At 52.6% G+C, this 15,343-nt stretch overlaps 1 protein-coding gene across 2 annotated transcripts in view; it reads right to left on the minus strand.

The window, feature by feature from the left end:
• The window catches only part of LOC132084120 (acid-sensing ion channel 2), a 487,082-nt gene extending 481,753 nt beyond the window's left edge, over positions 1 to 5,329 (minus strand). The window contains exon 1 of one of the 2 annotated variants that reach the window (XR_009420037.1): positions 4,538 to 5,329. Coding sequence is in view for 1 of the 2 variants with exons in the window: in XM_059489121.1 (XP_059345104.1) it covers positions 4,538 to 5,101 (564 nt within the window). In the remaining variant the exon portion in view is untranslated. The remainder of the gene's footprint in view (positions 1 to 4,537) is intronic. The other variant, XM_059489121.1, reaches the window with a different exon arrangement.
• Positions 5,330 to 15,343: the final 10,014 nt, after the last annotated feature.

Here is a 15,343-nt window from a genome sequence, read left to right on the forward strand (position 1 = left end):
TAGATACCTGAGCCAGGAGCAATCCACCTCCTTTTAGACACCCAATGAGACATCACCAGCAGCAAAATTATAACCCTGCACTCCCTCTGTGCCTGTGCCCACCCAGACCCTCAACAGCACCTACAAAATTGAGATATTCCAGTGCAGACTGGATTTCCTCCATGATTTCCTACTGGAAGAACAGCCTGTTTGTGTAAAAGTTATCACTGAATTGCACATCTCATTATTGCACATTTCATAATGGCAGATCTCATTACGGCATCTCAGACTGCGGAGCAAACTTTGCGAAAAGTTGTGACTCTCCAGAAAAATTGGTAAATAAGAAATGTAATGTTTTTCTAAATCAAGTATGCACTATCCTGACTTTTTTCTTGAATAAAGTGAAAATTGTATAACACATGAGAATGGACTAGTTAGTCTAAAAAGCCAAAGCTATTCACTAAATATTGGCCTGATAGATATACTAGAAAGAAGGGCAGAAAAAATATGTATAGAGAAAGCCAGATAGATTGACAGAAACTCGTGTCTTAAAATAGCTATATTCACATGAGATACACTTCATTATGTGGACCCTGTAGGTCAGAAGAATGTGTATTGAAAATAAATGAGTTCTATCCTTCAATTGTCATGGCCACTGGCAATAAATAGACACCTGATGAGGCAGAGCAGGCACGAGGGAAAAGTTTGTGTTAGCTGGAATGACTGGACGTGAGGAAGCACAGCCCAATGCTGCATTTAGCAAACAGAACACGGTACCACCCCAGACACCCAGAGCAGCCCCCAGAGCCAGGGCCAGGCTGTGCTGGGCAGGCTATGCTGCTGGGGAGCGATTCTCAGCAAGGGGGGACTGATGGATCCCATTCCCCTGCTGCTCACATTGCCAGCATCCACTCCCAGGCCATCCCATCCCTCACTCCGTGTTTGCCCCATGGGCTGAAAGGGTTTTAAGAGGTTTTCTCCCCGCTGCCCCCCACATTTGCTGGGCCCCACACAGCATCCTCCTGCCAGTGCCCCCTGTGACTGCCCAGCATCATTCCAGGCTGGAACAGTGAAGGCCACGAGCCACCCCAGTGCCCTGGGAAAGAGGCTTTGCTGCACACACCCACAGGCACTCCCAGAACATCACAGTGCTGTGGCGAGGGCTGGTGAGCCCAAGCTGTGCCAGGCTCAGCAGCAGTGGGATGAAGACCTTGATGTCACATGGAGCAGCAGGAGCACAGCTCCTCCAGCAAATGCCATCTGTGAGGCCAGCTCCAACCAGGACCTCCTGGGGGGAGCAATGCAGAAAGCAAGGAGGGGATTTCCTTGGCTGCTGCTCTCAGGCTTCCCTCCTCTACATACTCCAAGGGAATGGATTTGCTAAAGCATGTTCTGCCAATTTTCTCTTCTTCACTGGCTTTGCCTACAGCAGAGCTCTGCATTATCTTCTCTGCTGTTCCGTGTGTGGCAGTTCCCTTTGGGGCATTTCTGCAAAAAGGCTGTGGGTACTCACTCCAGTGTATGGAGAGAGTCCCTGTTAAGATCTATGTGTTGTAAGATCTGTGTATTAAGTAAGTGGGTCCTAGTTACTCCAAACGAGCTACAGCTGCGAAGTCCTTAGTTGGGCAGCAGCTGTAGCTTGTGAGGGTAACTGGAATAAAAAGGGGTGGGTCAAGAGCCCAGGAGGAGTCACTGAGAAGACATGAAGAACTGTGCTGCAGAGAAGAACAGCTTGGTACGGTATGGGACTTGAGAAATATTAAATACAATAAGATAACAACACCGGTGAGCAGCCCTTAACATGGGAAATGCTGTCTGGGAGCTATTAGGGGGAGAAGGAACAGGAAGTGTAGGGAAAACACAGCTCAAGTTCTGTTATTAAAACAGGACAGTGGAGGAGGAAGGACAGTAAAGTCAAGTGTTTTCATTTCAACTCCTGCTCTCCATGCAGCAGCACTGTGGGCTTTACTCAGGGACACCCAGCACACAAACCCCCCAAGGCACCAGAGGGCAGAGCTGACCAGAGGCAGCACAGCACGAACTCCTCAGCTGCCCCTCATTGCAGAGCTCCTGTTTGGTGCAGCCTCTGCTGCACAGCTCCTGCCTCCTCTGCTCCCAGCTGCCAGAATCTGGGCAGTGTGTATAAAACCCTGGTAGTTCTTCACCCTGATGACATATTGCAGAACTGCCCTGGGATTTACACCCTGCTTCCCTTCAGGAAACAAATCAGGCTCCAGTGATGACTCCTCTCCAGCGGGTGCTGTCACTGAGCCTGTGTGCAGCTGCAACAGGTTGGTGGTGATTAAATGCAAAATTCATCCAGGACATGAGGTTCTGATTCAGCCTGGAGGCAGCTCACAGACCTTTACAGCATTCTCCCTGTGGAAACACCTACTCATCCTTCAAACAGACACTTTTCCCTGCCTTTTATCTGAGAGGTAAAATCTGGAAGAAAAACAGGGTTGTTGTGTCCCTGTTGAGTGCTACTTCCTGGATTTCCATAACCTGGGGGATTACCTGGAGTCAGGGAGATGGAAGCCCTGCCTCTGTGAGAGACAATGTTGTCTTCTGGCTCAGGTAGGAGCTGCTTTGCAGAATGGGCTGAAGTATTGCACTCAATCTCTCACTTTGACAAGGACAAGTGCTGTCAGTCCATAGTATCTTGTCTCTTTCTACCTTGCCCTGATCCGTTTTAGCAGATCATTTATTTGGCAGACAGGGAATGTTTGTCTTTCTGGAAACTACAGTATTCCCCATGAGAAAAAAAAATTAAAATCATTGTTTCAGAAGTAATTATCTCAAAAACTCAATAGCTAGGGGTGACACCCTGCTGGGTCCCATGAGGGCTGCCAAGAGCTCCTGTCTTCTGCTTTTCAAAGTCCTTTTTAAGCCCTGCAGGTGCTTTGAAAGGGTGGTTGCTCCCTGGCTTTGAGGTTTTTCCTTTTGGCTAGTTCTTATTTCATTCTTGGCAAGTCCACAGGCAGAATAGCTCCCACTCCCCACACTTTGCCACAGTCAAGAGAGGTCTGTCCATTCTCCTGGGATCTGACCTCACTTCCCAACTCTTTTGTCCCCTGGACTTTTGGATCTGTTTCTCCTTTTTTATCCCATTCTCCAGACCTGCTCACACATGGCTTCCCTTTAGCAAGCGCCTCTCCTTGGAACTTGGTTGACGCCTTCCTACAGCTTGGATGACCCAACCCCTGCTCACACCTGCCCAGGGAGCAGAAACAAGGGAATGGTTTGCCTGAATGGCCAGTTTGAAATAGACACACATCAGAGATATGCACAGGTAATCACTTAGGTGTACAATTCTATGTTCCTGCTCCAAGGTGTAAAGAGAGCATAGCCCAGGACATGGCAATGACTTTGGTGCTGGAGTCAGTTGGACTCAGAAATCCAAAGCAGCACAGATAGAAAACATTCTCTTCTCCCAAAACCAGACAAAGATTCTGCTGATGAACCTGGGGATCACAAACCCTGCTCTCTGCAGGACACAGCACAACTAGCAGAACAACCAGCAGAACTCACAAGCAATAACCACCTGAAACCTGTAACATTCCTGACTCCAGGATCCCAGAGCCAAGGCACTGCCCAGCACAGCCTGAGAGCACAGTGGGACTCAGCCCAGAACACCCCAGCCCAGCCAGGGTGGGGCTCTGAGCCCCCTCTGCAGCCCCTGCCCAGTCCCCTCACCTCCCCCAGTGGCACAGAGGGGCATCACTTCAGCCAGGCAACCTCCTGGTAATTTTTATTTTACACTGACACATGTACCACCACAGCACCCAGGCCAGCCTGTGCTGCCATCAGGGTGCCAGCCAGAAGCTGGAAACTCAGCAGCAGCTCCTTCCCTCAGCATGCTCAAGCACCCGGCTCACTCCACCTCCCCCCTCTCAGAGCAGACCGGGATCAGAGCTCAGCCTCTCCGTTGCTTTTCCTCTCCTTCTCTTTCCCCTCCTTTCATCTAACACAGCACAGGAAGGACACAGCACCAGGCAGGTACCCAGCTGCTACCCACACTCTGCAGCAAACCAGAATTTATGAGCCATGAACACCAGGAACAAGAAGAAAAATTTCCCCTTCCAGAGTTCCAGCAACGTTGCAAACACCTGGAGAGACACAGCTGGACACTGCTCAGACCAGCCCCGAGCACCTGCCCTTCTTGTTGGCTCTGTCCAGCCCTCTCAGCTTCCTTCAGCTGGCTGACATCCACTGGCCATGGCAAGAGACCCTCAGGCCCCCGTGACGCTCAGCAGCATCCATCTGACCCTGAGCAAACACTGCGAGCCGTGGGCCTTACTCAGCATGGAGACTGGACCTGCTACAAACCCTTTGCAAGTCTGGCCCCATAAAACACCCATTAGGACTCCAACAAACAAACTTCAGCTCAACAGGCTTCCTCCTGCTCCTCCTCTGCCATGCCAGAGCCTGGCAGCCACTGTCTCACCACATCAGACCCACACAGCTCAGCCAGGGACCTCCAGGGCTGTCCTGGTCCTGCAACACCACGGTCCACATGCCCAGAGAAGAGAAAAGCAGAGTGTCTGCTCATACTCACAGTTTTGAAGTCCTTGTGGTTGCACTCCTGGCCCCTGAACTTGCAGTACAGCATCATATCCTTCAGGTCGTGGCCAACCCGTGCCAGGAACTCTTGCATGCTGAAAACTCTGGGTTTATACTGCTTAAAGTTGGCCTTTTCTTGGAGGGCGGCTAAGACAGCAGGGTCAGCCAGGTGAGGGTTGGGGATCTGCAGGTTGACATCCAGCAGCGCCAGGAGCTCCCCAGCATGGTACAGGTCATTGGTGGTGAGCCGGGAGAAGCGGAACTCGTTGAGGTTACAGATGGTGACAGCAGGAAACACCAGGCTGTTCGCCACCACCTCGTCCACTTTGGTCACGTGCTGGTAGGAGAAGTAAAAAGCCACTCTGTCCGAGCTCTCCACCAGGAGCAGACCTAGCGAGCCCACAAAGGCCAAGGTCCAGAGCAGGCGCCGGATGGTGACCGGCCCGTAGACGAAGACGTGACGGATCCCGTGGAGCGTGGTGGTGTTGGCAAAAATCTGGATGCTGGAAGGCTGCAGGCTGCCCATGCTGCCCTCGCTGGTGCTGTCCTTCAGATCCATAGTTCATTTAAATCCTGGTCCTGCTTTTTGGGTCAGTCTGGAGCCAGATCTGGGATCTGGATCTCTCCCCTCTTCTTTCCAAAGTAATTAAACCCTTTCAGAGGCAGGCGAGGGAAGCAGAGTGAGACCAGCTGCTGCGAGTTTATCCCACGAGCTCAGCAGTAGCTTCGTCGGGGTAAATATTTATATAAAATCCATTCAAACTCTTGCTCTTGATTTCCTAGGCGCTATAAGGAGGGCTGGTTTTATTTAGGGAGACACCAAGGTGATGTGGAAGAGATGTGGGTGGGCAGCGAAAGCTGAGCCAATGGCAATAAAGTCCTCCCCCTGCACACACACACACACACAAGCACACACGCGCCGAGGGGAGCTGAGATTAAGCGAGCGAGCCTAAAACAAGCGGAGGCAGCTTCCAGGCTGTTAACTAGTGCGGAAAGGCGAGCATGCTGCTTCCCGCATGTCTTCAGCCCGACCGGGAGATGCTCCCCGAGCTCCGGGGATGCGGCTGCAGGATTCAGGCATCTCTCCTCCTCCCTACCTCTCCATTTTAGGCAGGAAACACCACCCCGAAAACCCAGCCTGTGCTGTCGGTGTGATTTGCAAGGGAAAGGTGGGCAGCTAATTCAGAGGGAGAAATAGGAGAGCAAAAGGGGGAGGGGAAATGAAAGGCTGAAAAATAAAAGAAAAAAAGGGGACTGCTGCTCAGCTGCACGCACGCACACACGCAGATTGGAAAGAGGTGCATTAACCCGCTTCTCTTTCTCACGGCACCTCCGAGCAAAACCCAACCAGGGCAAGAGCCGGGCAGCGGAGGGGCGGGAGCGTCTCTGCTCTCTTCTCTGTCTGCCTCAGAGCCGCCTTAGAGCTCAGAGCCGCCTCAGAGCTCAGAGCTGCCCCAGAGCTGCCTCAGAGCTCAGGGCTACCTCAGAGCCGCCTCAGAGCTGCCTCAGAGCTCAGGGCTACCTCAGAGCTGCCCCAGAGCTGCCTCAGAGCTCAGGGCTACCTCAGAGCTGCCCCAGAGCTGCCTCAGAGCTCAGGGCTACCTCAGAGCCGCCTCAGAGCTGCCTCAGAGCTCTCCTGCCCTGCAGGACTCTCAGGGAGAAGCGCTGGGAGCCGTGGGTCGCACAGGAATCCGGAGCCCCGCGGCCGGGCAGGGCCGGGCAGGGCCGGGCAGGCCAGGGAGAGGGACCGAGCCCCGCAGCTCCAGCCGGGGCTGTCCGGCCCTGGCTGTGCCTCGGCGGGGCCGGGACTGTGCCCAGCAGCTCCTGAGCCCCCGGCTCGGCCCCCGGAGGATCTCCAGATGTTCCGTGTGTCCCGAAGGCACCTGTGACGGATGTGTTTGGGGAAGGCGCTCCCAGATGTGCATGCAGCCGGGAGGCTGGGAAGGAGGGGGTGGAGGGGAGAAAACTGGATTTTCTACCCAGGAGATGCTGCAGATCCGTGACGATGCCTCGGTGCATGCGTGGTGCGGCTGCGGGAGTGCGAACGAGGGGGATCCACACTGAGGTGTGAGGGGCAGGGTCTGAGCAGGGTCGGAGTAACTCCCTCCCACAACGGCTCCGTGAACAGCAGGGGCTTTGCTCGCCTTTTTTCAGACCCAGAATGAAACCCCAGGATTTCTGTCTCGGTACAGCACCCAGCCCTACAGCAGGTGAGGGTCCCAGAGCATGCAAGCGCCCAGAACGTGACTTTGCCAGCTGGAATGAGGTGAGAGCAGAGGATTGAAGCACAGGCAGAGCCTGTCAGGGTCTGCAGGGCAATGCCTCATGACTCTCAGCCACCTTTAAGGATTAAATGAGCCCAGTTTCTGGATTTATAACCAGGGCAGTTACCATGACAACAGACCATTTGCACCATTGGGCCCCTTCACCTTTCAGGTGCTTGACTTCACTGATGGACCCCCAAGACCCTTGTCCCCATCCCTGAGCCACCCTGTCCTCCCCCTGACAATTTTCATCCAATGATGATATAATTTCAGCTTTGCTGTGTACACATTGGGCCTTGGCAGCCAAAGGCAAGGGGAATTGTGGCATCCCCCAGCATGGATGTTCCTATGGGAATATCCCTCAGTCTCAGCTACCCATACCAGCCCTGCTACAATGCTACTTTCTCCATTTTACACCAGGGTATCTGAGGCAAGGAGGGGACAAAGGACTTGGGAGCCCCGAGATGGTTTTCCCAGGAGGACTTTTTGTACCAGGTGGTTGCCCTGAAGCTGCAGCCTCCTTCCATAGCCAGAAGGCTCCAGCACTCTGTTGTCATGAATGGCTGGGGTGCAGAGGGAGCAGGAGCTGCCTCCAGAGTCTAGTTTGCTCTTGTACAAATCCACATCAGCCCTGAAATGCAAAATATGGTCCCTCCTCCTGCACCTGTGCCTGTGAGTGAAGCCAGGCTCTCAGTACAGTCCATTGGTGACTAAACAGAGCTGTGTTGCTTCTGCATTGCACAAGAATTCAGACAAGGACAGATGCACAAACCTCCTGCACCTTGTGGTGCCCTTTCCAGGAGAGTGGAAAAGGCAGAGCTGAGCACACCCAATCAAGCTATGGCCCAGAATTACAGCAGCAGAGTGGCCACAGCACCCTTGCTCCTGGCTCCAGACCTCACTGCCAGTCTCCCTTTGTGCTCATCACCCCTGCATGGTCAGGGGACAATACCCTTCCCCTCTAAAAATCCCTGGCTGGAATGGGCACTCCCAGCCCATCTGCAAATCCCCCTCCCTTCCCCACGCCTGCACTGACTGGCCGTGTGTTAATGCTTTCATTTGTTCCCCGTTAAGGCTTTCATTTGCTCCCGGTTAGTGCTGCCTTTGCAATGCCGTTTGCTGTAATTCACACCATAAACCATCTGCTGCCTTTCATTGTTGAACTGTGCGGGGAGCTTTGGCTGCAGCCTGGAGGGAACAGCCCCGTGCCCAGCAGAGCTGCCTGGCACCAGCTTGGGCACTGGCTCGGGCTCTGCTGCCCCTGGGGATGGGCACAAACCAGGGAGACAAACCACGGAATCGTGGAATGGTCTGGGTTGGAAGGAATCATCTCATCCCACCCCACCTTCACTGTCCCAGGCTGCTCCAAGCCCTGCCCAGCCTGGCCTTGGGCACTGCCAGGGATCCAGGGCCAGCCGCAGCTGTCTGGGCACTGTCCCACTCTGGTGAGGGCTGGTGGCTCAGGCTGTGCCCAAGAGCTGCCATGGGCCACCGTGTCCTGGGAGCCAAGGAAAGCAGTGCCTGGGGATGGGCTGTGGGCTGACACCAGCAAGGCTGAGGGACATGGGAAACAAGGGCTGCTAAGGGCTGATGGCCCCTCTGGCCACCCATGTGAACATCCCCTCCAAGGGACATTCAGGGGAGGAAAGGCAGCCTGGCTGGTCCCATAAAGCCAGGGAGAGGAAAGGCAGCCTGGCTGGTCCATAAAGCCTCTGCCATCTGAGGTGGCAGAGCCCAGCTAGGGACACCTGCACTAGGGAATGCCCGGGAATGGGAGCGTCCCTGGCAGGTGGAGCTGCTGAGGGAGCTCACAGCTGAGCCTCAGCCCCTGGATGTTCCTCGCAGAACATGCTGCTGTAAATTTGCTTCAGCAGACGAGCCAGGCAGGGCCAGAAGACATATCCCTGTTTTTCACCCCTTTGCAGAGATGGAGGGAAGTGGAGAGGGCCAGGCTGGCTGGGCAGAGGGCAAGCACAGGCTGTGCAGAGCCCTCTCTCCTTTGCACAGCCTGTGCCTGCCCTCTTGTGTCTCCAGCACTCGCTGCAGTGCTCGGGATCCCGCCCCGAAACACCGGGAAATGGCTCTATGCGAGGAAGAAAAAGGAATGAAGAAGGGTCCCGACCTGTGTGAGCCCCTCTGCTTCCACAGCCCCACCTGAGCCCTCCCGGGAGAACAGCCCAGGTAAAGGGTTTGCAATGAGAAAGACAGGACTGACCTCACAGGCACAGCCCTGGGATGTTTTACAAAGAAAATGAGGTGCTTTGGTCCCCCATGTGGCTCAGTACATGGTCCCCACGGCCCTGGGCCAGAGCCCTCTCCTTAACCCTGGCAATCGCTGTGTTTTTTATGCCAGGTCATTCTTTTGATGTTCCCCTCTGGGCTTGAAGAGAAAAAGGATTAAGAAAAAAAAAAAAAAAAAAAGTAATGAAGCAGTGATGGCTGCAGTCCATAGATTGGAAAAGTCCTCTGAGCCTATTGAGTCCAACTGAGTTGACCCAGCACTGCCAAGGCCATCACTGACCATGTCCCCAAGTGCCACATCCACAGGGCTTTTAAACCCCTGCAGGGATGGGGACTGCAGCCCTACCCTGGGCAGCTGTGCACCCCTTTCAGTGAAGAAATTTTCCCTGATGTCCAATCCAACCTGCCCTGGCCCAACCTGAGGCCGTTCCCTCTCCTCCTGTCCCTGTCCCCTGAGCTGTCCCCTCCTATCTGTGCAGAGCCACAAGGGCCCCCTGAACCTCCTTTGCTCCAGGCTCAGCCCCTTCCCAGCTCCCTCAGCTGCTCCAGATCCTTCCCTGGCCCAGCTGCAGATCAGTCTGTGGTTGCATTGAGCACATTGAAATGTCCCATCAGTGTCCCACTGGGATCTCACTGGATGCTGCTCTTGGGCAGAAAGGACAACAGGCATTTGGGAGGGAAGCCAGAGAGCATAGGGCCAACCACAATGACTCCTGGAAGAAGGACTTTGGTTAAGTTGTGATCTGTAACTCCATTTCTCAGGCTTCCCCCAATCTTATTGGACTCTCTTGTCACTTAAATTTTGACTGCCAGTGGCTTCAAAGTGGAGACACAGACCTCCCATAAGCAGAGAGGGCTCAGCTACTTAAAGTCCACCTTTCTAAACATGCAACTGAATGTTGAATGTTGATGTTTCCCCTGAAATGAAATCTGATCACTTCCAAAGTAGCTTTGGCTCAGTTAAACAGCTTTTTAATATATAGAGAAAATTGAAATTTTTATTTCAGTGCATTTAATATTGTGCTTGAATTTATAATGGGGTATAAAATGAAAGCAATGAAAGCAATTGAAAAGAAGTCTCCTTGAAAGAAACCAAAAAATATTGAAATGGCTGCATGAAATGCCTTCTAAAGAAAGGTTGTAGAATCCCAGATTGGTTTGGGTTGGAAGAAACCTTAAAATTATCCAGTCCCACCCCCTGCCATGGCAGGGACACCTCCCACTATCCCAGGTGCTCCAACCCTGTCCAGCCTGGCCTTGGGCTCTGCCAGGGATCCAGGGGCTGCCCCATCTGCTCTGGGCAACAAAGCTGTTTGAAAGTAAGGCAGTTCAATGCTCCATTTCCCTCCAAAGAGAGGTGATGATGAAAACATCATATTGGCAGAGAGCTGAACCAGCATTCTCCATTGGAAGAATGATTTGGGGGGAAGATTTCTCCCCTAGCAGCAGAGAGGATGCTCCAGGTGCCTTCCTCCTCCCCCTCCTCCTGCTGCAGAAATATTAAAGCACATTAATACTCCCGTGGAGGCTGTGGGCCCCAGTGAGGCAATACTGGATTTTCAGAGGTGTTTCTCAGCCCTGCTCCCTCTGGCATTCCCATTCTCTGCAAGAAATGATTTACCAGCTCCAGGGCTCTGTTCATCGGGGTTCCAAGGTGCTCCTGTCACAGGTGACTCAGGTGGCACCTGCTCAGCTCCAAAGCCAGCTGGGACATCCCAGGGACTTTGGCTTCATCCTCCTGTGCCTGTGCTTCACTGCCCACCCTGAGCAAGCCACAGTGTCTCTTCATCCTGTACAAAATGAAAGTAGGGCTGCTTCTGTTCTGTGTCTTGAGCTTTAAGATCTGGGGATGAAAAAATGTACTAAAAATTATATTTTCTCTGGTGCCTCTCCATTTAAATAGCCCTTGAAATCCTACTTGTTATCCATTAAGTTTTACACAGTTTTATTTTCAGTTATATGTGTTAGTTCTGCCTGATACTCTTGTTTCTCAGAAAGTCTGTAAAAACACCTTGAATTTCTCATTAATAATTCAAGTTTAGGACCCATTCCAGGCCCTTGTTTCTGGATAACACCAGACATTTGTTCTTGTTGGCACATGAAACAAGCAAAAAAATGCACCAATTTTTTTTTTTTATTCTTTTGCCCAAAAACCATCTTCATTAGCTTTCCTTTCTTTTTAACTTCTCCTTCAGTGCCTGTGCAGCTCTTAACTGAATTTCTCCAAAGGAGGCAGTTTTCATGGGACTACAATTCTCAGAATAATTAAAGAATCCCACAAATTAAGAAGTCATCCTTCCATCACCATGGCAACCCTGATTGTCCTTCTTCAAATGGCTGATCTGGGAAAACAAGGAAAAAACAATCTCAAAGCTAATTGCAATCCTGGTGCCAAAGGACTGCAAAGAGCTGGGAGGTGAGAGGGGACAGCTGTCCTTGGGAGTCCTCAGGGGCATCTCTCTGTGCAGAGACCCAAAGGTGTTGGAAATGTCCAAAGGAGGGACACGAGGGTGGGGAAGGGTCTGGAGGGGCCACACGAGGAGCAGCTGAGGGCACTTGGTCTGTTCAGCTGGAGCAGAGGGGGCTGAGGGCTGAGCTCAGGGGCTGCAGCTCCTCCCCAAGGGCAGCTCTGATCTCTGCTCTGGGACAGGGACAGGAGCCAGGGAATGGTGCGAGCTGGGCCAGGGGGATCTGGGATGGAGCTCAGGGAAAGGTTCTTCCCCAGAGGTGCTGGCACTGCCCAGGCTCCCCAGGGAATGGTCCCAGAGCTCCAGGAGGGTTTGGACAGCGCTGCCAGGGATGCCCAGGGTGGGAGTGTTGGGGGGTCTGGGCCAATGGGTAAAAACTTCTGCTTGTTATTTGTATTGAGAGCAAATCCCAGCTTCCACCATCCCAGGCTGATCCAAACCCAATCTAACCTGGGCTTGGACACTGCCAGGGATCCAGGGGCAGCCCCAGCTGCTCTGGGCACCCTGTGCCAGGGCCTGCCCACCTTCCCAGGGAACAATTCCCAATTCCCGGTATCCCATCCATCCCTGCCCTCTGGCAGTGGGAGCCATTCCCTGTGTCCTGTCCCTCCATCCCTTGTCCCCAGTCCCTCTCCAGCTCTCCTGGAGCCCCTTTAGACCCTGCCAGGGGCTCTGAGCTCTCCCTGGAGCTTCTCCTCTCCAGGTGAGCACCCCCAGCTCTCCCAGCCTGGCTCACAGGGGCTGCAGCCCTAGAGCAGCTCCAGGGCCTCCTCTGGAACCATCCCAGCAGCTCCAGGTCCTGCCTGAGCTGGAGCCCCTGAGCTGGAGGCAGCTCTGCAGGGGGACCTCCCAAAGGCAGAAATCTGAAGTGAGTTGACTGAAAGGACTGTTTGCTGTGGGGACAGATTGATACCCTGGAAATGTGTCCTGTGGCATCATTAGAACTTTATGGAAATCAGAGTCACGGATAAGGGGTGAAGTTTGCTGGAGGCCATGTGAGATGCTTTCAGCTGGAACATGTAATTGAATTTGTGCTCCCCAGTGTGCTGCATGGACCTAATCCTCTTCCCCCTCGGGAATGTTGGGGATTTAGTTCATGGTTATCCAATGGGCTGAGAAGCAGCAGGAACTCGGCTAGATGATGGTGCGTACTCTCAGTAGGATTCCATCTACCCCAGAGGAGCTGTTTCTGCACTGAGAGAACAAACCTCATCTTAAATCCTTGCCCTTTCTGAGGAGGAAGAGCCCATGAGATTTCTGTGTTCCCTTTGGATGCGATTTAAGTCAGTAACAACTGCCCAGAGCTGCTTTTGGCAGAGCTGAGCAGCTCAGGCACTTTGCTCCATGGAGCTGCCCCAATTTACCAGGTCCCTTCAGCTTGTGTAAGATGGGATAGAAGAGGATCCTACCCTGAGCCCTTTGCTCATCACATGCTCTGAGAGGGTACCTGTGGTGATGGGTGAGAAACAAGGCTCAGAAAAGCTAAAGGATAATTTTGTCTGCTTTCAGACAAAAAAAAAATTGCAGATTGGACTAAACAGATCTTTTATACAAGTTCATTTCTGTCTATGAATCCTTCCCTGTGAGGGTGGGCAGGCCCTGGCACAGGGTGCCCAGAGCAGCTGTGGCTGCCCCTGGATCCCTGGCAGTGCCCAAGGCCAGGTTGGACAGGGTTTGGAGCAGCCTGGGACAGTGGAAGGTGTCCCTGCCATGGCAGGGGTGGCACTGGATGAGCCTTAATGTCTCTTCCAACCCAAACCAGTCTGGGACTCTCTGATGGTATGAAATACATCACCATTCCTCACCTCGGTGTCTTTGCTGGTCTCCTCTCTACTGAAGGGGCAGAGAGTTCATTCCAGAAGATGAAGGAAGGTTCTGTTTTCCCATCATAGAGGAAAAAACCCTCTGCTGAGTCCTCTCTGTGGGTGAGAGCTTTCCTGTGGCTGGGGGAGGCTGTGACCAGGCTGGTGGGGATGGAGTGACTCAGTGCTCTCACTTGGCAGACAGCACTGAAGATCAATTATCTGAGCAGTGGAAATGCATTTTCAGGTCAGTCAGAGCTTCTTGTGATAAAGCTGGTCAGTGATATCTGGGCAGGAAAAGGCTGCCTGGAAAACGAAATTGAAAGAACCTAAATATTGTGTAATAGCAATGAAAAATCCAAACAAAACCAAAATTTTGCATTTTTTAAAAGTAGTTTGGAACAGAGAATCAGTTCTATCAGCCTAAATATAACAGATTAATGTCCCCATCCCACCATGTGCTGGATGTGGGTGGGAGAGAGTTAATTTCCTTCACAATAACTCATATGGGGCTGTGGTTGGGATTTGTGCTGGAGATAATCCAGGGATGTTTTGCTTTTGCTGGGCAGGGCTGACAGCTTTAGGGCCTTTTCTGCTCCTCACCCAGCAGAGGGGCGGCTGGGGGTGCCCAAGAAGCTGGGGGAGGCACAGCCAGAATCCCAGCTAATCCCAGCTGATCCCAGGGATATCCCATATGAATTCATTGGTAGCTGGGGGAGGAAGGAAGAGAGGGAATATTCTGAGTGATGGGTTTTTACTTCCAAAGTCACCATGCCAGTGATGAGGCCCTGTTTTCCTGGGATGGTTGAGCACCTGCCTGTGATGGGAAGCAGGGAATGGACTCTTTAGTTTGCCTTGCTTGCACACACAGTTTTTGCTTTGCTTATTGAAGTCTTTTCCTCAGTTCAAGTTTTCTCACTTCTACCCTTCTGATTCTCTTTGCCCATCCCTCTGGGGTGGGTGAGGTTGAGTTGCAATTGGGGTTAAACCAGGATTCCCACATGGTCCCTGCAGTCAAAGATGTCCCAGCAAGGGGGATGTTTCTGGGTTGGAGCTTAGGCTGGATGTGGGACTTTGAGGTATGAATCTCCACCCCTAAGAAATCCATCACTGAATTCACAGCTGAATGAGATCTGGGCAGCTGCTGCTCTGAGTGACAGTAGAGTTACCATTTAGGAGGAACATTTCCAAGTCTTTCTCCTCCACAACCCTGTTGTGGTGATTTACATGGCAACCTGGCAGTTCAGGAGAATCCAGGGGCTGTATTAGGATCACCAAGAGTGCTTGCACCCCCTCTGAGATAGTAGGGGCCAATTCCCTGTTTCATTTTGCAAAGGTAGCAGGAATGGCTCTGTAGGCAGCCTGATTTAGAGCTTTAATAACAGCCAGCGAGGAGCAGAGCCCTGTCTTTGCCTTCTCAGTAACTCACATTTAAATACGGCACCAAATCAAGTTCTAATGAAAGAACAAAGCAAGCACTGCCTGTTTCCCTGCTGTAGTTCTGCGTCTGGTCATATTTCTGGCCAGGCAGGATGTGGTGGATGTTTGCTGATAGCTGAAAATGAGTTGGGACTCAGGTCCCAGGTGCTGATCAGGGTGTGAGGGAGCAGCTGTCCAGGGCAGGTGGGGAACTTCAAAAGCAAATTCTCAACCAGCAGAAAATCGCTCATCTGTGCTTCAAGCCAGGTGTGACAGCAGTTATTGCACAGCTGCAGCTCCTGCTACTAAGAATGGAAGAGCATTTCAAGGATCTTGGCTCTTACAAAGTGGCCAGGAAAGGTCTCACTGAATCAGTGCTGAGAGGATGATTAGGAAGGGATGGTGAGGGCCTGGCACAGGGTGCCCAGAGCAGCTGTGGCTGCTCCATCCCTGGAAGCATCCAAGGCCAGGTTGGAGAGCACTTGGAGCAGCCTGGGACAGTGGGAAGTGTCCCTGCCCATGCAGGGGATTGGACTGGGTGGTCTTTAATGTCCCTTCCAACCCAAACCAGTCTGGATTCTATGAGCAAAGCCCAGCAAGTGGGAAA

This window comes from Ammospiza nelsoni, chromosome 26 (assembly GCF_027579445.1).
Source record: "Ammospiza nelsoni isolate bAmmNel1 chromosome 26, bAmmNel1.pri, whole genome shotgun sequence".
Classification (NCBI taxonomy): Eukaryota; Metazoa; Chordata; class Aves; order Passeriformes; family Passerellidae; genus Ammospiza; species Ammospiza nelsoni.